At 41.6% G+C, this 22003-nt stretch overlaps 2 protein-coding genes across 4 annotated transcripts in view; both read left to right on the plus strand.

The window, feature by feature from the left end:
• LOC118364180 (adenylate cyclase type 3-like) overlaps window positions 1-7033 on the plus strand; it is a 33695-nt gene extending 26662 nt beyond the window's left edge. For both annotated transcript variants that reach the window (XM_052489289.1, XM_052489290.1), the window contains exons 17-21: window positions 739-885; window positions 1085-1198; window positions 1540-1666; window positions 1778-1902; window positions 4004-7033. In XM_052489289.1, the coding sequence (XP_052345249.1) occupies window positions 739-885; window positions 1085-1198; window positions 1540-1666; window positions 1778-1902; window positions 4004-4186 (696 nt within the window). In that variant the 3' untranslated portion in view covers window positions 4187-7033. The remainder of the gene's footprint in view (window positions 1-738; window positions 886-1084; window positions 1199-1539; window positions 1667-1777; window positions 1903-4003) is intronic.
• A 648-nt stretch (window positions 7034-7681) lies between these two features.
• LOC118364179 (WD repeat-containing protein 26-like) lies at window positions 7682-21940 on the plus strand. Of its 2 annotated transcripts, none has more exons than XM_035745460.2 (14): window positions 7682-8388; window positions 9236-9335; window positions 9529-9585; window positions 10482-10618; window positions 10975-11072; window positions 11773-11929; window positions 14395-14533; window positions 14703-14843; window positions 15079-15198; window positions 15312-15457; window positions 15560-15638; window positions 15729-15858; window positions 16159-16353; window positions 17125-21940. In XM_035745460.2, exons 1-14 carry the CDS (start codon window positions 8096-8098, stop codon window positions 17196-17198), a joined length of 1866 nt encoding a protein of 621 aa, XP_035601353.1. In that variant the 5' UTR covers window positions 7682-8095; the 3' UTR covers window positions 17199-21940. The 2 variants fall into 2 exon arrangements, with proteins under 2 accessions (XP_035601353.1, XP_035601354.1); XM_035745461.2 differs by having other exon boundaries at window positions 7683-8388; window positions 17115-21940.
• Window positions 21941-22003: the final 63 nt, after the last annotated feature.

The following is a 22003-nucleotide window of genomic DNA, read 5'->3' on the forward strand; positions in this document are numbered from 1 at the left end:
TGATGTCTTCACTATTATCCTACAATGTAGAAAATAGTTTTTTTTTAATTAAGAAAAAACATTCAATGAGTAGGTTTTGTCCAAACGTGTATATATATTTATTTAATGGATATGACAGTTATTTAATTGTCATGATGGTCTTCATCCATAGCCATTGGTTATATGGTAATTGTGCCAGCCCTAGTAAATACATAGGTTTTAAGGCCGTCAATGTGAAGTGGGACCAATACATGTATAGTTCCTGAAGTTGAGAAAGAGGTATCAGCCACGGTCACTGTGTGCGGTGATCAGCCCCCATGTTATCACAGTGGCACAAGGAGAGACCCAAATGCAGACACAGGAGGCAGATGGTTGGAGTCATACAATGTTTATTAATCCAAAGGGGTAGGCAAGAGAATGGTATGTGGACAGGCAAAAAGGTCAAAACCAGATCAGAGTCCAGGAGGTACAGATTGGCAGACAGGCTCGTGGTCAATGCAGGCAGAATGGTCAGGCAAGCAGGTAGAAAGTCCAGAAACAGGCAAGGGTCAAAACCGGGAGGACTAGAAAAAGGAGAATGCAAAAAGCAGAATGGGGAAAACGCTGGTTGACTTGGAGGAGGTGGAGACAATCACAAGGACAGGTGAAACAGATCAGGGCATAACAGGTAAGGTTTGTTTAGCTATTGCAATGGTTACAGCTGGAGTTATACTCTTGAGTTATCTATGTCTGTTAACCCGAAATGTATGCCCCTTCCAGGAGCTGTACAGCCAGTCATATGATGAGATTGGGGTGATGTTCGCCTCCATCCCCAACTTCTCGGACTTCTACACAGAGGAGAGCATCAACAACGGGGGGATTGAGTGTCTCAGGTTCCTAAACGAAATCATCTCCGATTTTGACAGTGTAAGAAGCTCATGAATGCATAATTTCATTTTGTGACTTGTAACACTCGTGCAAATGTTGGAACTAGCTTGCTATAACGATGGAGGTACTGTATGTTATTACTCCCTATTCCCGATGCATGCCACTGTATAGGAATTAAAGATGCTGCCTAACACTTTGAGACTTGACCTTTCAATCCGTGACCTTTAACCTCTGACAGCTCCTGGACGAGTCTCAGTTCCGCTGCATCACCAAAATCAAAACCATTGGCAGCACCTACATGGCAGCATCAGGTGTCACTCCCAACGTCAGCAACGGCTACGCCTGTCTGAAGGTCAGCTCATTACCATGGTCATCAGCCAATGGGTCTGGGTCAGGGGAGGCTTAAACTAGCCGTGTAAACTATATTAGGTAAACTCCTATAGTATGACATAATCATGTGAACTCATATAGCTAAACAGCAGAACTCCTAATGAACTCAGTCTAGAGCATCTTCTACTGTTTGTCAGAAATGTGATCTAGAGCTTTAAGTACTGATGTTTTACCCTCTGTAATTGTATGGGTGCTGATGATCGTGGTGGTGGCGGTGGTGGTGGTGGTGGTGGTGATCAAATTAATTCACTTAACTTGATGATGGTGATGAAGATGGTTAAGGTAGAGGGCTCTGTTGTGCAGAAAGAGGAGCTGACTGACAGAGAGCGCTGGCAGCATTTGGCAGATCTGGCTGACTTTGCTCTGGCCATGAAGGTCACGCTCATGAACATCAACTACCAGTCCTTCAACAACTTTATGCTACGCATAGGTCAGTGCTAACCTTTCAGCCATATATTTTAAGGTGAGAAGAGAATGGAGAGCGTGTCCTAGTTTTGTACTGCATGCATATCATGTATCCCATACTTCCTCCTCTCCCCAGGTTTGAATAAAGGGGGGGTGCTGGCAGGAGTGATTGGCGCCCGGAAGCCTCACTATGACATCTGGGGCAACACTGTGAATGTGGCCAGTCGCATGGAGTCCACAGGGGTCATGGGTAACATCCAGGTAAGGCCTCTCCATAACAGGGTGCGACCAGATGCAAGTAGTGAGGTGACAACCAGACAATCAGTTATACAGTGCCTTGCGAAAGTATTCGGCCCCCTTGAACTTTGCGACCTTTTGCCACATTTCAGGCTTCAAACATAAAGATATAAAACTGTATTTTTTGTGAAGAATCAACAACAAGTGAGACAAAATCATGAAGTGGAATGACATTTATTGGATATTTCAAACTTTTTTAACAAATCAAAAACTGAAAAACTGGGCGTGCAAAATTATTCGGCCCCTTTACTTTCAGTGCAGCAAACTCTCTCCAGAAGTTCAGTGAGGATCTCTGAATGATCCAATGTTGACCTAAATGACTAATGATGATAAATACAATCCACCTGTGTGTAATCAAGTCTCCGTATAAATGCACCTGCACTGTGATAGTCTCAGAAGTCCGTTAAAAGCGCAGAGAGCATCATGAAGAACAAGGAACACACCAGGCAGGTCCGAGATACTGTTGTGAAGAAGTTTAAAGCCGGATTTGGATACAAAAAGATTTCCCAAGCTTTAAACATCCCAAGGAGCACTGTGCAAGCGATAATATTGAAATGGAAGGAGTATCAGACCACTGCAAATCTACCAAGACCTGGCCGTCCCTCTAAACTTTCAGCTCATACAAGGAGAGGACTGATCAAAGATGTAGCCAAAAGGCCCATGATCACTCTGGATGAACTGCAGAGATCTACAGCTGAGGTGGGAGACTCTGTCCATAGGACAACAATCAGTCGTATATTGCACAAATCTGGCCTCTATGGAAGAGTGGCAAGAAGAAAGCCATTTCTTAAAGATATCCATAAAAAGTGTTGTTTAAAGTTTGCCACAAGCCACCTGGGAGACACACCAAACATGTGGAAGAAGGTGCTCTGGTCAGATGAAACCAAAATTGAAATTTTTGGCAACAATGCAAAATGTTATGTTTGGCGTAAAAGCAACACAGCTCATCACCCTGAACACACCATCCCCACTGTCAAACATGGTGGTGGCAGCATCATGGTTTGGGCCTGCTTTTATTCAGCAGGGACAGGGAAGATGGTTAAAATTGATGGGAAGATGGATGGAGCCAAATACAGGGCCATTCTGGAAGAAAACCTGATGGAGTCTGCGAAAGACCTGAGACTGGGATGGAGATTTGTCTTCCAACAAGACAATGATCCAAAACATAAAGCAAAATCTACAATGGAATGGTTCAAAATTAAACATATCCAGGTGTTAGAATGGCCAAGTCAAAGTCCAGACCTGAATCCAATCGAGAATCTGTGGAAAGAACTGAAAACTGCTGTTCACAAATGCTCTCCATCCAACCTCACTGAGCTCGAGCTGTTTTGCAAGGAGGAATGGGAAAAAATTTCAGTCTCTCGATGTGCAAAACTGATAGAGACATACCCCAAGCGACTTACAGCTGTAATCGCAGCAAAAGGTGGCGCTACAAAGTATTAACTTAAGGGGGCTGAATAATTTTGCACGCCCAATTTTTCCGTTTTTGATTTGTTAAAAAAGTTTGAAATATCCAATAAATGTCGTTCCACTTCATGATTGTGTCCCACTTGTTGTTGATTCTTCACAAAAAAATACAGTTTTATATCTTTATGTTTGAAGCCTGAAATGTGGCAAAAGGTCGCAAAGTTCAAGGGGGCCGAATACTTTCACAAGGCACTGTAGCTGTAGTGCATTGGCCCGTAAGGTCGTTGATGTACCTGATTTCAGGTGAGGACTGAGCAAGAACACTTGATAGCCTACAATGATTGATGCATTGCAGTCACCTGCAAGATCTCAAACCCACATATAGCAATCTGATACCCGACTGCTCAGTCGATGATGTGGCATGAAACCATTGGTTGACTGAAATGTAGTCGGTCTGGAATGCAGCCATTGTCTCCCAGATGGCTATAATAACACAAGAATAATCCTACTTTGTTTGATTACTATTTAGATCGTGGGATGTGACATCAGGGAATATCTTTAAGTGGATTACCAAATCTGGGCAGAAAACATGTTGGCTTGATCTGTATGCATATTGAGATTCATCACCTAAAATTCAATGTGATTCTGCTTCCCCCAGGTGGTGGAAGATTGCTACCACATCTTGAAGGAGTACGGATTCCGTTTTGTGAGGAGGGGACCCATCTTTGTGAAGGGGAAAGGAGAGCTGCTTACCTACTTTCTGAAGGGTAGAGAAAAACAGGGATCCTTCATCAACGGCTCCTCGGTCACCCTGCCACACCAAGTGGTGGACAACTCCTGACCTGCGTGTCAACGCTCACAGAAACACAAACGCACACACATAATCAGAAATATACATTCTAATGTATAAGTGAGATCTGAAATAATGCTTATACCAACACTCCATCTTTCAGAATTGCAAAGAATGTAAGAGGATATGTACATCTTGCAAAGAGAGAAGATTTGTCCCGCATTCCCCACCCAGCCTGTTCAAATACTTTTTTTGCAAACTACAAAGCTTTTCAAAATAATGCTCAGCTACTTCCACTACAGACTTATGAACACATATCACACTACTGTATAGTTACACATATTTACACACATTCTTAGACAAACACTCTTCAGACACAGACCGTCTGACAAACATATTAATGAATTCACTACAATGCCATCACTCAAGCCAGATGCAGCCAGGCTGTTGGACTAAATGCCTCATTTTGAATACGTTCCCCCTTTTACAAAATTCTTTATATTTGGAAAATAATGGATTTCATTGTGTTTATTACAGTATCTCCAAACTGCTTGGAGATGAAGATGACCTGAGATAAGATGGTAGAGTGTTTGAAAGTTAATGCTGTGTGTGTGTGTGTGTGTGTGTGTGTGTGTGTGTGTGTGTGTGTGTGTGTGTGTGTGTGTGTGTGTGTGTGTGTGTGTGTGTGTGTGTGTGTGTGTGTGTGTGTGTGTGTGTGTGTGTGTGTGTGTGTGTGTGTGTGTGTGTGTGTGTGTGTACTGTATAAGCCTGCAGTGAGTGTTCTTTCTCACTTTTTTTACGATCTGGAATCAAGTAATGTTGCCATGCCCTCTTTCTGTTTGCTATGAATTTGGAACACATGCCTTCTCTGCTCTTCCCCCCTGGGCTTACATTGGCACATTTCACTTCTTTACGGCATCTGAGGCTATTCTGACAGTGGGTACAGAACCCAGGTGTGAGTCCTCAGGTGCGAAATTGGAGACAGGTTTAATGTTTTTGTGTTTTTTTTGGAGGCATTGCAGGTGTGTGCATGCATGTTGTAAAGCAAGAGTGATTTGTGGTATTTTAGAGTTTGTGGTCACAAGGTCTTTGTGAGTAGCTGACACCTGTGGCCATTATGGGTATTCCGGTAGGTAGAAATGCAGTGCCCTGAAAGTTATTTGCCCCCTTTTCAGATTGTCTCTATTTTTACATGTTTTTGATACTGAACTAGCAGATCTTCAACCAGAATCTAATATTAGATCAAGGGAACATCAGTTTACAAATAACAAACACATGTATACTTATTTTATTTATTTAAATAACAAAGTTATGCAACACCTATTCCCCTGTGTGAAAAATGAATTGCCCCCTTACACTCCTGGTTGTGCCACCTTTTGCTGCCATGATTGCAACCAAACGCTTCCTGTAGTTGTTGATCAGTCTCTCACATCGCCGTGGAGGAATTTTGGCCCACTCTTGCATGCAGAACTGCTTTAACTCAGTGACATTTGTGGGTCTTCAAGCATGAACTGCTCCTTTCAATTCCTGCCACAACATCTCAATTGGGATTAGGTCTGGACAATGACTAGGCTATTCCAAAACTTCAATTTTGTTGCTTTTTAGCCATTTTCAAGTAGACTTGACTGTTTTGGATTCAATTTGACTTAAATTTGCCACAAAAAAAACACCTGGAAGCACTTGGATGACTTGCCGTAATAGAAGGAAGGAACCATAAATTATGCTCTGTATCAAATAAAATGTTATTGGTCACATACACATACTTAGCAGATGTTATTGCGGACGTAGCAAAAGACTTGCTGTATCAGTGAATTCTACAGGAGAATGTCAGACTGTCTGGGAGCTGAAGCTGAAGCACAGCTGGGTCATGCAGCAAGACAATAATCCAAAACACACAATCAATGGCTAAAAAGCAACACAGTTGAAGTTTTGGAATGGCCTAGTCAAAAGTCCATACCTAATCCCAATTGAAATGTGGTAGGACTTTAAATGAGCAGTTCAAATGTCGCTGAGTTAAAGCAGTTCTGCATGGAAGAGTGGGCCAAAATTCCTCCACAGCATCATGAGAGACTGATCAACAACTCCAGGAAGCGTTTGATTGGAGTCATTGCAGCTAAAGGTGTCACAAGCAGTTATTGAGTGTAAGGGGGAATTACTTTTTCACACGGGCATTGGGTGTTGCATAACTTTGTTTATGAAATAAGTATGTAATTGTTGTGTTATTTGTTCACTCAGATTCCCATGATCTAATATTAGGTTTTGGTTGAAGATCTGATAAAATTCAGTATGAAAAATGTGCAAACGTACTTTTTCAAAGCACTGTATGTTTGTTTGTTTGACTGTATGTAAGGTGAACAGTATTGCAGATGCGGGTGAGTTTCTTTTGCTCGTATTGTATCCCCATCAGTGTCTTTTCTCCAAAATTGGATGAAAGAGCAATAGTTTATTCTTCTACAACCCGCTGTCCTCGCTTGCCCCTTACACAAATTAAAACATTGCTGGCCCTTTAATTAATATTTTTATAACTAAGTTTCATTCATTCTGAGATTATATTTAAAGTGAAGGGATAAAGGACTAATGAGTCTGAGTTGTACATACAGTTTACTGTTCATTAAATTAATTTATTGCAGATGTCAGGGACAGATTTCCTTTTTTTAAACCAATGTAAAAAGTGCCAATGTTGAAGGAATGGCTTTGGTCCCTGAAAATGTGGCCAAAATGCAGGTCTTTGCTGTTTCTCGATTTGTATTTTAAAGAACCTCAGGCTTGGGAATAAAATGGCACTTTGAATGGTCTGTAAACTATTTGTGTTTGAGTTTAAAGTTAAGTTAATAATGTATTTCATTTAAATGATTTGTCATTTTCAAGTGTATTGATTAAAAAAAGAATTTAAACCATTGTCTCTAATACTTTCTTTAATTCAGTGTGTTTTGGGTAGGTCTGTTGTCTCCTCTTTGGATAGCATAAAGTTGTTGCATATGTGTAAGAGTGTGATGTCTGATCCATTGCATGCAGAAGTTGCAGAACCCAATGAGCACAATATGTTGAAAATACATTTGAACTAATTTTGCTTAACTGAGAAGAGTTCCCCTTTTTGATGTACCTTGAAAAAAACTTAGAGGGGCAACCTGCAATTGAACTTCCATTTTTAGACTTTTAAATTAATGGTATATATAATAATAATCCATTGATTATTGAATAATATAACATATTGTCTCATGATCTTTGATCTTTACATTCTTTGCAAACAATGTAATTTGAAACAAAAGCTATACAGCCTCAACTGGTTAATTCTATAATTTTGACGTCATGGATGTCATGCAGACACAGCTCTATGAATTTGAGAGTGGTTGCGTTTGGCTACCGTGGTTACATACAGGACGGGCGATGTTATTGTTTAAACTGAAGATTTATATTAAACAAGTTATATTTTTCCCGAGAGATAATTAAACAATAAAAATATTAAACAAAACATATACATTTAAGGTATATTAACAAGTGAAACAAACAGTTCAGTATGATCTTCAAGGGCACCACCTATGGACTACCCGGACACAAGGGAGTGTCGGAATTTCCGGTGACGTCACCGCGTCTCAATATCCATAATGGGTCTGCAGCTGTCTGGAGAGCAACAATAACAAGAGAAGCTCAGCGATAAAACGAGTTATTGTCTCGTCTCTGACACCTTTGCTAGCCCCAACTTTACATCATTCTGTCACCAACACCCTCGGTGAATTAACTCTGGCCTCCGCTTCCTCCGACTCGAAAACCGGCGGAGCGTCGCCGCTACCGCGAAAGAAATACCGAGCTTCGGTGGCGGAGGGAGCAGGGGGGCTTGGGGCTGCAATTGGGTCAGCGGCCCTGTCTACAGTTGTGGGGATTTGAACTTTTCCCAATTCACCCGTTGCTCCTATTATTCGATTCAATCCGCACAGTGTTGCCCACATCAACATTAATAACATGCAGGCCAACGGGGCAGGGCAGGGTCAAGATTCGGAGCTGTCCTGCCTAAACAACAGTGCGCAAAACGGAGAGTCGTCCTCCGCCGGGGAAGCTCACACTAACGTTAATGGACTATCCACAACAAACAATGGGAACTCTGTCAGTAACAACGACGGTATCCCAGCCCCAGCAGCATCCAACAACACCGTGTCTTCGGATGCAAACTCCGTGAAAAAGAAGAAACGTCTTTCTCAGTCAGAGGAAGATGTCATTAGACTTATAGGGCAACATTTACACGATTTAGGACTTAAGTAAGTAACGTTAGCTTCCTAGCTAGCTGTCAGCTGATGCTAAATCATGTTCTTCATAATAAACGCGAATAAAGCAAGTCATCATGTTGACAGCGACTAGTTCGGTGAGATAAACAGAGGGGCTTTGTAGAGGTAAATGGAATACAGCACAGGTCCTTTAGAAAATTGATGAAGGGAGAAAGATGGCCCATTATTACACAATTTAGCTAGTTTTGGTAGGAAGCTAGTTACTTTGGGGTCCAGAAATGGGACTTCATGAAATGACAAGAACATGCCGTTTTCTCGTTAAGTAGCCTAAAGAAACAACACTTCCCTAATCATCAGCCATATGCATACTTATATATGTTTTAAGTGTAATTAAAAATATGTTCATAATGACATTACTCTTGGGAGTTGCCAAGACCATGCAAACTGGAAAATCTAGTCCAGAATGCTTTGAGAATGTTTGGTTACTCGATAGTATTTGCATGTCAATCAAGCCACAAGGTCACGTGAAATCGATCTGTTTTCGTTAAAGAAATTAGAAAATTGAACGGTCATAACATTTGCCTCCAATGTTAAAGATATGTCTACATATTTGATACAGCACAAGTCGAATTGTTTAGGATTTTGGCAAGCCATTGATAAAGATACAATGATCAGGCATTGTGATGTTGTACTTGACCAAGTAATAAGTAAACATGATTCAAATTAATTATTACTTTTTTTATAACTTGGTCAGGGCTCTGACAAAATAAGAAATTTAACAAATATTTTAGTGTTGAATATCTGTACATAAAATAATGGTATTTGCAAATACTTTGTATTTCTCCTTTGCAAGTGCTCACCCTCCCCCTCTCATCTACAGTCAGACAGTGGACCTGTTGATGCAGGAGTCTGGCTGCAGACTGGAGCATCCCTCTGCCACGAAGTTCCGCAACCATGTGGTGGAAGGAGAGTGGGACAAGGTGATGAAACCATTTGAGATGTTTTTATTTTTAATCATCTAACCTTAGAGGTACACAACACATCTATTCTACTTGTTGACTTATTTTATACATTTCTCTTAAACTTTTTAAACAATTATGCTTATTAAGTTGAAATGTACAGTAGTTAGAAAACAGAAAATAACCTGTGTCTATTTTTTTGGTTTGAATATAGGCTGAAAGTGACCTGAATGAGCTAAAAGCATTGATGCATTCTCCAAGTGCTATTGTGGTAAGCCCAACAGTGCTACAGTTAGTGCTGAGTGATTGGTGCATTTTGAGGTCCATTTCGGTTTTGATTATATATAACATTTTTATTCAAAAACACTTTTCAATTCTTGTTTATAACATTAAATGCACTATGCATTATGTGGGTTGAATGCTGTAACACAGAATAAAACAATTAATTACTGCTTATCACTTATTAACCATAATCTATACACATTTAATAAAATATTTCAGTTGTTTTGTATGTTACATTTGTTTTAGGCCTATTTGATTGCTATTATTTCATTCCACATCATCATCTCTATAGAGCTGATGCTTATGCTGTCTAACAAAATCACAATTTTAGTAGTTCTTCACAGTAAATAAGGCGTACTTTTATTACTGCTACCATCTATCAATCTTAGATGATGTATTTTCAGGTAGCCATACCACACAAAGCAACTGCTCTCTATCCCTATTGATTGTGTGTTCTTCTGTCTCTTGATTATGGTCATTGTAGGTAATTACCATGTTTTCTACACTAAACTATGTAGAATATTGGCCTGTTGGAAACTAGCTGCTACATTGCGCAGTTCAGGATTGATCTGATTTATCTCTAGAGAAATTGCACTCATAGAAAAAAACGGAATAAAATGGAATTCAAATAATTGAACTGAAATCGGTCAATTAGTTGTTTAAAAAGCCAAAAATAACCAACATTTCGGTTAGTCACTCAGCACTAGCTACAGTAGAATGCGGACAAGACATTGACAACTAATTGCTTGTCAGAGTAAAATAGTAGGATGTGTAGGCTACATTTTCTTCATAGACAACCATTTTGATATGTTTTAAGATGCATGTGCTTAACTCATAATGCACTCATATTTTCCTCCCCTGTCTGTCTTATTTTCTCCTCTATAGCGGATGAAGTTCCTGCTCCTGCAGCAGAAGTACCTGGAGTGTCTGGAGGATGCCAAGGTCCTGGAGGCGCTGCAGGTCCTGAGAGCTGAGCTCACTCCCCTCAAGTACAACACAGAGCGCATCCACATCCTGAGCGGGTAGCTACCTCTGATCAACAGTCCTAATGCCCTACCACACCCTAAAGAAATGGCCTAGATCACAGACATATAGCTAAGCCTCTTTTGAAATTGAAACCGATGTCACTTGTAGTACCTTTTAAAACTAATTTGATCCACGTCCATTGCAATGTGACAACTAACTATTCCATCAGTGAGGAGTGTTTGTCGTGTTTGGTCGATGGTATGGATTTGTTAAAGACACATTTTTTGCTCCTCTTTGAATTTTAGCTGATTTTGAGTTAGACAGGGAATCCCATTATTCTAGCTGACTGTCTCCGTGGTGCTGGGGGTGAGTCCTGCAGGGCAGCCTAATACCGATGTCATCTATTTCCAAGGTACCTGATGTGCAGCCATGCAGAGGACCTGAGAGCAAAGGCAGAGTGGGAGGGCAAAGGCACTGCCTCCCGCACTAAACTCCTGGACAAGTTACAGAGTGAGTGCCATCTTACACGCACACATACACACGCACATCTCACACACACACACACACATACCACATCCTCCCATTCAGCCTTCCCCCCGGTTTTAAGATGAGTGCACCTTTATTATCAAATTTATTCCTCTTGTTGGGTTCTGAGAATATGAAATATACTTATTCATGTCACTGAGGGAGAGAGGGAACTGTATAACGTTTACTTTCTGTCCAGATATGTTATTGTTAGCCATCAGGGATCCTTTGGGAGGAGAAAAGACATAGTCTGGTACGAGTCAACATGACAGCCGTGAGTTGGGAAGGAGTGAGCACTTTGGGGCAGAGGTCAGGTCAGATGAAGTGAGGAAGAATAGGTATCACTAAGGTTCTGTCTAGCAACCGCGATGCATTGGCTGTTCAGATGTGTAGGAGGAGACTCAGCGTAGGAGAAGGGTTAAATATCAGTGCTTGTGTGAAAATGTTTGGTTTGAGCTTTATTAAGCATCCGTGAGTTTTAATAGGTTCATTCAGAACCTAACACTCTCCAGATTAGGAACGGAATTGATGGTCTTTAAACACATATTTTGTTCTTCTTCTTTTCCAAGTGACATTTTAAGAATAGACTTTCTTTTAAACAATGTATCTCTCTCCCTCTCTCTTTGTTCCCCTCATTCCTATCTTATCACACTGTGCCTCATTCCCTCCCTTCTCCTGTCTGCAGCGTACCTGCCTCCCTCTGTGATGCTGCCTCCGCGCCGGCTGCAGACCCTGCTGAGGCAGGCTGTGGAGCTGCAGAGAGAGCGTTGCCTCTACCACAACACCAAACTGGACAGTGGCCTGGACTCTGTGTCCCTCCTCTTGGACCACGCCTGCAGCCGGTAAGACTCTGTCTATATTTGTCTGTCCTTTCTGTGTTCATTCCATTAATTTGGCCGTCAAAATTGCCTTGCCTTGGACCGTAGCTGTAGCTGTAGCTGTAATGGTCTTAATTCCCAGTAATAGTTTGTTTTGCTTCTATTATGGTTATGTCACAAGATTGTTTGTATAGATTAGAGGTCGACCGATTAATCGGAATGGCCGATTAATTAGGGCCGATTTCAAGTTTTCATAACAATCGGAAATCGGTATTTTTGGGCGCCGATTTCCGATTATAAAAAAAAATAATAATAATAATATTTTTTGTTTTTATACCTTTTATTTAACTAGGCAAGTCAGTTAAGAACACATTCTTATTTTCAATGACTGCCTAGGAACTGTGGGTTAACTGCCTTGTTCAGGGGCAGAACGACAGATTTTCACCTTGTCAGCTCAGGGGTTCCAATCTTGCAACCGCACAGTTAACTAGTCCAACGCTCTAACCATTGCACTCCACGAGTAGCCTGCCTGTTACGCGAACGCAGTAGAAGCCAAGGTAAATTGCTAGCTATCATTAAACCTATCTTATAAAAAAACAATCAATCATAATCACTAGTTATAACTACTGATCCAGTTTAGCAGGCAATATTAACCAGGTGAAATTGTGTCATTGCACACAGAGTCAGGGTATATGCAACAGTTTGGGCTGCCTGGCTCATTGCGAACCAATTTGTCAGAATTTTACGTAATTATGACATACATTGAAGGTTGTGCAATGTAACAGGAATATTTAGACTTAGGGATGCCACCCGTTAGATTTAAAATAAAAAAAAATTAAAAATACAGAACGGTTCCGTATTTCACTGAAATAATAAATGTTTTGTTTTCGAAATGATAGTTTCCGAATTTGATCATATTAATGACCAAAGGCTTGTATTTCTGTGTGTTATTATGTTACAATTAAGTCTGATTTGATAGAGCGGTCTGACTGAGCAGCAGCAGGCCCGTAATCATTCATTCAAACAGCACTTCCGTGTGTTTTGCCAGCAGCTCTTCACAAGCACAGCGCTGTTTATGACTTACATTTACATTTACATTTAAGTCATTTAGCAGACGCTCTTATCCAGAGCGACTTACAAATTGGTGCATTCACCTTATGACATCCAGTGGAACAGCCACTTTACAATAGTGCATCTAAATCTTTTAAGGGGGGGGGTGAGAAGGATTACTTTATCCTATCCTAGGTATTCCTTAAAGAGGTGGGGTTTCAGGTGTCTCCGGAAGGTGGTGATTGACTCCGCTGTCCTGGCGTCGTGAGGGAGTGTGTTCCACCATTGAACAGTTTTAACTGGGCTGAGCGGGAACTGTACTTCCTCAGTGGTAGGGAGGCGAGCAGGCCAGAGGTGGATGAACGCAGTGCCCTTGTTTGGGTGTAGGGCCTGATCAGAGCCTGGAGGTACTGAGGTGCCGTTCCCCTCACAGCTCCGTAGGCAAGCACCATGGTCTTGTTGACTTCAAGCCTATCAGCCTAATGGCTGGTGTAACCAATGTGAAATGGCTAGCTAGTTAGCTGGGTGTGCGCTAATACTGTTTCAAACGTCACTCGCTTTTAGATTTGGAGTAGTTATTCCCCTTGCGCTGTAAGGGCCGTGGCTTTTGTGGAGCGATGGGTAACGATGCTTCGAGTGTGGCTGTTGTTGATGTGTTCCTGGTTTGAGCCCAGGTAGGGGCGAGGAGGGGGACGGAAGCTATACTGTTACACTGGCAATACTATAGTGCCTATAAGAACATCCAATAGTCAAAGGTATATGAAATACAAATGGTATAGAGAGAAATATTCCTATAAATACTATATTAACTACAACCTAAAAACTCTTACCTTGGAATATTGAAGTCTCATGTTAAAAGGAACCACCAACTTGCATATGTTCTCATGTTCTGAGCAAGGAACTTAAACGTTAGCTTTTTTACATGGCACATATTACTTTCTTCTCCAACACATTGTTTTTGCATTATTTAAACCAAATTGAACATGTTTCATTATTTATTTAAGGCTAAATTGATTTTATTGATGTTTTATGTTAATTCAGTATTGTTGTAATTGTCCTTATTACAAAAAAAATAATAATAATTAAATCGTCAGATTAATCGGCATCGGCTTTTTTTGGGGTCATCCAATAATCGGTATCGGCTTTGAAAAATCATAATCGGTCAAACTCTAGTATAGATCATATGTATTCACGCGCCATTGATTAATGTTCGTTTTCTGACGGTCACATTTTCTAACTGGATAGGAAATTAAGTGATTCCTTTAAACCAATGCTAAAACCTTTGTCATTATCTGCCCTGGTTTAAAAATATATAAATTAGGTACCCACACGAGCTGGGTAGAACGTTCAGGGTGATAAGGTCTATTCCTGGAATTAACAAAACCTTATTCTCTCCTATATGCCCTCTCTCCCTGACATCTGAGTGTTGTTATCTACAGGAAACAGTTCCCTTGCTACACCCAGCAGATCCTCACCGAACACTGCAATGAAGTGTGGTTCTGCAAGTTCTCCAATGACGGCACCAAACTGGCCACGGGATCCAAAGACACCACAGTCATCGTGTGGCATGTCAACACAGTAGGAACCTTTCTCATTACAGATGAACCATTATCATGCTGATAAGTGTATCAGGTTTTAATAAACAGCATATAAGAGAGGGGGGTTTCAAAGGGGTGGCGGGGGCAGGAAGATGTGAACTTTGGGGGAAATGATTAGCTGAGGTAATAACTGTGCTGCTGATTGACAGGAGAGTCACCAGTTGAAGCTGATGAAGACTCTAGAGGGCCACGCCTACGGTGTCTCATACCTGGCCTGGAGCCCTGATGACACTTACTTGATTGCCTGTGGCCCCGATGACTGCTCAGAGCTGTGGCTGTGGAACGTACAGGTAATGTTGGATTTACTTTTTATCCAGAAAGCTTGCTGTTGGAAAGATCAAAAGCCCTCTACAAAGTTCTATTCGTCAATGATTGTGTTGCATGTAAATTAGAGATGACTTCCACATCCTACTCTCACCAGGATGAAAATTGTATTTTTTATTGTCATGTTATTACTAGACATTAAAAAAGTTTAAAGGTTTTTAAAAAAAGTCCTCCCTGCCCATGTCTCTTGTCATTGGCCAGACGGGTGAGTTGCGGACAAAAATGAGCCAATCACACGAGGACAGTCTGACCAGTGTGGCTTGGAATCCAGACGGCAAACGCTTTGTCACCGGAGGCCAGAGGGGCCAATTCTACCAGTGTGTGAGTGTCTTCCATCAGGGTGTAACGTGTCTGTCTCCGCATAAGGGCAGATTGAGCTATTGTGTGTGTTGGGACTAATCAGTCCATTTAGGTTGATATAACCTTATCCCCAGGATCTGGATGGTAACCTGCTGGACTCGTGGGAAGGAGTAAGGGTTCAATGCCTGTGGTGCCTGGGTGACGCTCGGACCGTCCTAGCATCAGACACACACCAGCGTATCCGTGGTTACAACTTTGAGGACCTTACGGACAGAAACATGTGAGTTAGTCCCATCCATTGTCATATCTAATCATTGTTTCTATATGCACAAGGCCCATCCTGTGCTTATGCAAGTTCTGTGCTTGTGCTGCATTTCCACAGAGTCCAGGAGGACCATCCAATCATGTCTTTCACAGTTTCAAAGAACGGGAGGTTAGCTCTGCTGAATGTGGCTACTCAGGTGAGTGGTTTGGCTTTTCTTTGGGGGGGTTGGTCAGGTTTATGTCGAGCTGTCTGAGAGTGCACCGGTCAATATTCTGCCTGTCTGTAGGGTGTGCACCTGTGGGACCTACATGACCGGGTGCTGGTGAGGAAGTATCAGGGTGTGACACAGGGCTTCTACACCATCCACTCCTGCTTTGGAGGACACAACGAAGACTTCATCGCCAGTGGGAGTGAGGGTAAGGCCACGTCCTCTTCTAGTCGATGTGTCCAAATTATGCTTTGACATTACTTTCGGTATTCTTTGTAAACCTGTCAGTATAACCACACTAACTCACTCACACATCAGGGCTGTCTATTAGCTCATGCAACAGAAAACGTTTTTTCAAACAGTTTGCAAAGGAAAAAGGCCAGGTAGTCCCTCCATGTTTGTCTGTTTTCTTCCATTTGTTGCCTAATGAACATGACCCAGGAAAAGGTAGAGGCGAATGTTTAACACTCACATGGTCTGGTTCATACTGTGTGTCCTCCATCTACAGATCACAAAGTGTACATCTGGCACAGGCGCAGTGAGCTGCCCATCGCAGAGTTGACAGGTCATTCACGTACAGTGAACTGTGTGAGCTGGAATCCTGTAGTGCCCGGTCTCCTGGCCAGCGCCTCAGACGACGGCACTGTCCGAATCTGGGGGCCCGCCCCTTTCCTTGATGTCCAGGACGCTGAGGGGCTAAATGGTACGGATTTATTTGACTGGTCATCATACTTTAACTAGTGGCCTAGAGCCCTCTTTATATCTGCCATATGTTTTTGGGTTCAGTGTATATTATTACCATAGTCTCTACACTGTAATTATGAGACAAAGTGATGTAAAATACCATTTGAAAGGTTTTTAAGTCTATTGTGTAGGGGTGGACCAAGAAGTTAAGGTAATATACATGCAAGTGCCTCTTCTATAATTAACTCTACATAGGGCATTGTTGGGAGATTTGGAAAGCCATAATCAATCAACAATATAATTGTACTTTGGGTAAAAATGTGTATCTTTAACATACAATCTGTAGATCCTATAGGATTAGACCGGTTCAGAATTTATGTGAAACGGCACAGTTGAAAAATATATGGCACATGGAAATCATACGAGGGCAGTTTACGGCGATAGGTGGGATGGTCCGAGAGTAGCTGAGGGGTGGTTTTAAAAGCTCATGTTCTATAATAGTTATGACTGACAACGTAATGTATAAATAAGTACTATTCTATATAGATGTAATGTATATAACAATATCAAATTATTTTATTATTGCTATGTAGCTACTGTAAAGAAAATCAAAAGTGGCATCTATGTAAAACGTGTGTAGACTACATGTAAACAAGAAAATAAAAGACTGTAAGAACAATGTTTATTTTTGTCATCTGAAGAAGGGGCTGGGCAAAAATAAATGTTCAAAAAATAAACAATAAATGAAAATGCTGTTCTGTTTCTCTCTCTCCCTGAAAGAATGTTGTAGCATGGACAGCTGATGGTGACCTTGGAGCAGAAGACACTACTTCTCGAATCCAGGAGAAAAACACTAAACTCTAACGAATGAAGCAGAGGAACTATTGCGTTTTGACAGCTGCTTTCTGAAGGTTTGGCTCTGGGGCTGTGCTCCAGTGGCAGGTGATAACGTCACACACACGGAGATGTCAGACAAATCACTTAAATTAACTGATTACCAAGCAGGCACCTTGACTGACCTCCCGCCTCTTCTTACCTGTGTGGCTCACAGTGTCTGATGTCTGTTGCACCTCCTGTGTTCAGCCAGGCCCCATCCTCTTTCGTCTTGGAGCTAACCCCAGGTCTGCCACCTTTCACCTGCCTCGTCAAGAGTTTATTATTTATTATTGATAGTATTATTTATTGTCATGATTAGTACGTTGATATATGGAGAGAGGGCTGTAGTGGTGGAGAGTGGTATGGGTATATACAGTGCTGTGAAAAAGTATTTGCCCCTTTATAATTCTCTACTTTTGCATATTTTTGATACAAATATTATCAGATCTTCAACCAAAACCGAATATTAGATAAAGGGAACCTAAGTGAACAAATAACACAACAATGACACACTTATTTCATAAACAAAGTTATGCAACACCCAATGCCCCTGTGTGAAAAAGTAATTGCACCCTTACACTCAGTAACTGGTTGTGCCACCTTTAGCTACAATGACTCGAACCAAACGCTTCCTGTAGTTGTTGATCAGTCTCTCATGTCGCTGTGGAGGAATTTTGGCCCACTCTTCCATGCAGAACTGCTTTAACTCAGCGACATTGTAGGTTTTCCAGCATGAACTGCATGTATCAAGTCCTGCCACAACATCTCAATTGGGATTAGGTCTGGACTTTGACTAGGCCATTCCAAAACTTAAAATGTGTTGCTTTTTAGCCATTTTCATGTAGACTTGATTGTGTGTTTTGGATCATGTCTTGCTGCATGACCCGGCTGCGTTTCGGCTTCAGCTCACGGACGGATAGCCTGACATTCTCCTGTAGAATTCTCTGATACAGAGCAGAATTCATGGTTTGTTCTATTAAGGCAAGTCACCCAGGTCCTGAGGCAGCAAAGCATCCCCAAACTATCACACTACCACCATCATACTTAAGGTTTTTATTGTGGAATGCAGTGTTTGGTTTTCGCCAGGCGTAATGGTACACATCTCATTATAAAAGTTATACTTTTGAATCATCTGTCCATAGAACATTCTTCCAAGAGTCTTAATGGAAGTCCATGTGCATTTTGGCAAACTTGAGTCTTTGTGAATAAGGGTCCCATTATGTTTAATGAAAACAAAACACTGCATTCCACAGTAAAAAAAACTCATAGCAACGGTCAAGCATGGTGCTGGTAGTGGGATGGTTTGGGGATGCTTTGCTGCCTTAGGAACTGGACGTCTTGCCTTAATAGAAGGAACCGTGAATTCTGCTCTGTATCAGATAATTCTACAGGAGAATATCAGGCCATCAGTCTGTGAGCTGAAGTGCAGCTGAGGGGTGGTGACCTGTCAACTCTACGATGGGCCGGGTCATGCAGCAAGACAATGATCCAAAACACCCAATCAAGTCTACATGAAAATGGTTCAAAAGTAACAAATGTTATGTTTTGGAATGGATTAGTTAAAGTCCAGACCTAATCCCAATTGAGATGTTGTGGCAGGACTTGACAAAAGCAGTTCATGCTTGAAAATCCCAAAATATCGCTAAAGCATATCGTTAAAGCAGTTCTGCATGCAAGAGTGGGTGAAGATTCCTCCACAGCGATGTGAGAGACTGATTAACAACTAGAGGAAGCATTTGGTTGCAGTCATTGCAGCTAAAGTTGGCACAACCAGTTATGGAGTGTAAGGGGGGCAATTTGTTTTTCACACAGGGTAATTGGGTGTTGCATAACTTTGTTAATATTTTTTTTTTATAAATTCGGGTTCCCTTTATCTAATACTGGGTTTTGATTGAAGATCTGATAACATTCAGTATCAAAAATATGCCAAAATCAGGAAGGGGGCAAATACTTTTCACGGTACTGTATATCTATGTTGTTCTTCCAACGGGAAAGTGATTTTTATTGGTTTATTTATTGCCTCTAATAAACCTCTCAACGTATAAGAGATTGGGGTTTTCACATGCTGAAAATAATGACGTATTTTATTTCACCTCAAACTTTTAGCTAATTTTAAATGACAGGATTTACAGGCATTTTAACTGAATCGGATATAAAATCCACAAATCTAAGTGAATCTTGGAGATGCTTGTCTGGTTATGGTGATTATGTTTGTTTAGTGTTTTTTTAACACAGTTAAATACCCTTTTAAATTGGATGTAGTTTTGTTTCCCCAAAGGATGGGATGGTGAGATTGATGTGCATGTTGCTTAGGCCTCACTGCTGCCAGAAGAAACCATTTTGACCACCTGTGGTTCAGCTAAATAGCATTCACTCTTACTCTTCAGAGTCCATGCTAGACCTAGTGAAGCACGTGCTGAGGCTAACTTTCTAATGGGAATGTTTAGGAGGTTATAAACTGAGCAAAAAAAAGAAACGTCTCACTGTTAACTGCGCTTATTTTCAGCTAACTTAACATGTGTAAATATATGTATGAACATAACAAGATTCAACAACAGACATAAACTGAACAAGTTCCACAGACATGTGACTAACAGAAATGGAATAATGTGTCCCTGATCAAAGGGGGGGTCAAAAGTAGCAGTCAGTATCTGGTGTGGCTAGCAGCTGCATTAAGTACTACAGTCCATCTCCTCATGGACTGCACCAGATTTGCCAGTTCTTGCTGTGAGATGGTACCCCACTCTTCCACCAAGGCACCTGCAAGTTCCCGGACATTTCTGGGGAGAATGGCCCTAGCCCTCACCCTCCGATCCAACAGGTCCCAGACGTGCTCAATGGGATTGAGATCCGGCCTCTTCAATGGCCATGGCAAACACTGACATTCCTGTCTTGCAGGAAATCACGCACAGAACGAGCAGTATGGCATTGACATGCTGGAGGGTCATGTCAGGATGAGCCTGCAGGAAGGGTACCACATGAGGGAGGAGGTCTTCCCTATAACGCACAGCGTTGATTGCCTGCAATGACAACAAGCTCAGTCCGATGATGCTGTGACACACCGCCCCAGACCATGACGGACCCTCCACCTCCAAATTGATCCCACTCCAGAGTACAGGCCTCAGTGTAACGCTCATTCCTTCGACGATAAATGCGAGTCCGACCATCACACCTGCTGAGACAAAACAGCGACTCGTCAGTGAAGAGCACTTTTTGCCTGTCCAGCGTCGGTGGGTTTGTGCCCATAGGTGACGTTGTTGCCGGTGATGTAAGGCAGGTCCTCACCAGACAACAGGCCTACAAGCCCTCAGTCCAGCCTCTCTCAGCCTATTGCGGACAGTCTGAGCACTGATAGAGGGATTGTGCATTTCTGGTGTAACTCGGGCAGTTGTTGTTGCCATCCTGTTCCTGTCCCGCAGGTGTGATGTTCGGATGTACCGACCCTGTGCAGGTGTTGTTACACGTGGTCTTCCACTGCGAGGACGATCAACTGTCCAACCTGCCTCCCTGTAGCGCTGACTTAGGCATCTCACAGTACGGACATTGCAATTCATTGCCCTGCCCACATCTGCAGTCCTAATGGCTCCTTACAGCATGCCTAAGGCACGTTCACGCAGATAAGCTTGGGCATCTTTCTTTTGGTGTTTTTCAGAGTCAGTGGAAAGGCCTCTTTAGTGTCCTAAGTTTTCATAACTGTGACCTTAATTGCCTACTGTCTGTAAGCTGTTAGTGTCTTAATGACCGTTCCACAGGTGCATGTTCATTAAATGTTTATGGTTCATTGAACAAGCATGGGAAACAGTGTTTAAACCCTTTACAATGAAGATGTGTGAAGTTATTTTGATTTTTACAAATTATCTTTGAAAGACCGGGTCCTGAAAAAGGGACGTTTCTTTTTTTGCTGAGTTTAGTTGTGGAGTGGTAAGGTGGTGAAGGAATTGTTTAAACTTGCTGTTTGAACTGGGTTGTAAATCACCCTTAACATCAACGGGGTTAACTGGGTTTTCCTTGACTTTGATCTCATTTATGTGTCCTCCATTTCCCTCGTCTCTCACTTGTTCCCTTCTCTCCTATCGCTTACATTTTTGGTGTATCCACTTTTTTCTCTAGCTGTGGTGAAATGAGCATTTATTTGCTGCTTTGTTTTTCCTTTTCCTGATTTATGTATTCAATACAGGCTGACATAAAATGTCTTTGAAAAAACGTGCTTATCTGTTTATGGCTTGTTTTCTCATTTCAACCTGTACTATAATTGGCCTCTTCAACCATGTATTTTTCCACGTACAAATTGTTCCTGTTGGACAGTCAAGCAAAATAAGCTTTTCTGATGTGCTATATATATCTGTATATGTTAATGGGATGTATAATGAGAGTGTAAGAACAGCGTATAGGCTAAGTATTTTTCTGTGACACAGATCTCCCCTGCATCAGGCGAGCGCCTGCCCACAGGTCATTACAGCCACCACCAGCTTGTTCTATTACAGAAGACCGATAGATATGTATATACACACCAAACAATCAGACGTGTTCTAGGTTCAGTTTATGCAAGTTGTTGAGACATACCTTATTTCCTTGCTGTAAACGCTTGGCGAGGTGAGAAGCCATTAGGTTTGTTAGCAGCTAGGTTCGGAAGAATCCGTTTTGCATTTAAGTGTTATTACAAAAAGTGATTGTACTGTTATGTAACGTTATGTATGCATATTTTCAATAAAGCATTCAGGGTTTTGAGACCATGAGTGATGGCTTTAATGATTAGCAGCTTACGGAAATTATATTTTCAAAACATGACTTTG

Source organism: Oncorhynchus keta, chromosome 31 (assembly GCF_023373465.1).
Source record: "Oncorhynchus keta strain PuntledgeMale-10-30-2019 chromosome 31, Oket_V2, whole genome shotgun sequence".
Classification (NCBI taxonomy): domain Eukaryota; kingdom Metazoa; phylum Chordata; class Actinopteri; order Salmoniformes; family Salmonidae; genus Oncorhynchus; species Oncorhynchus keta.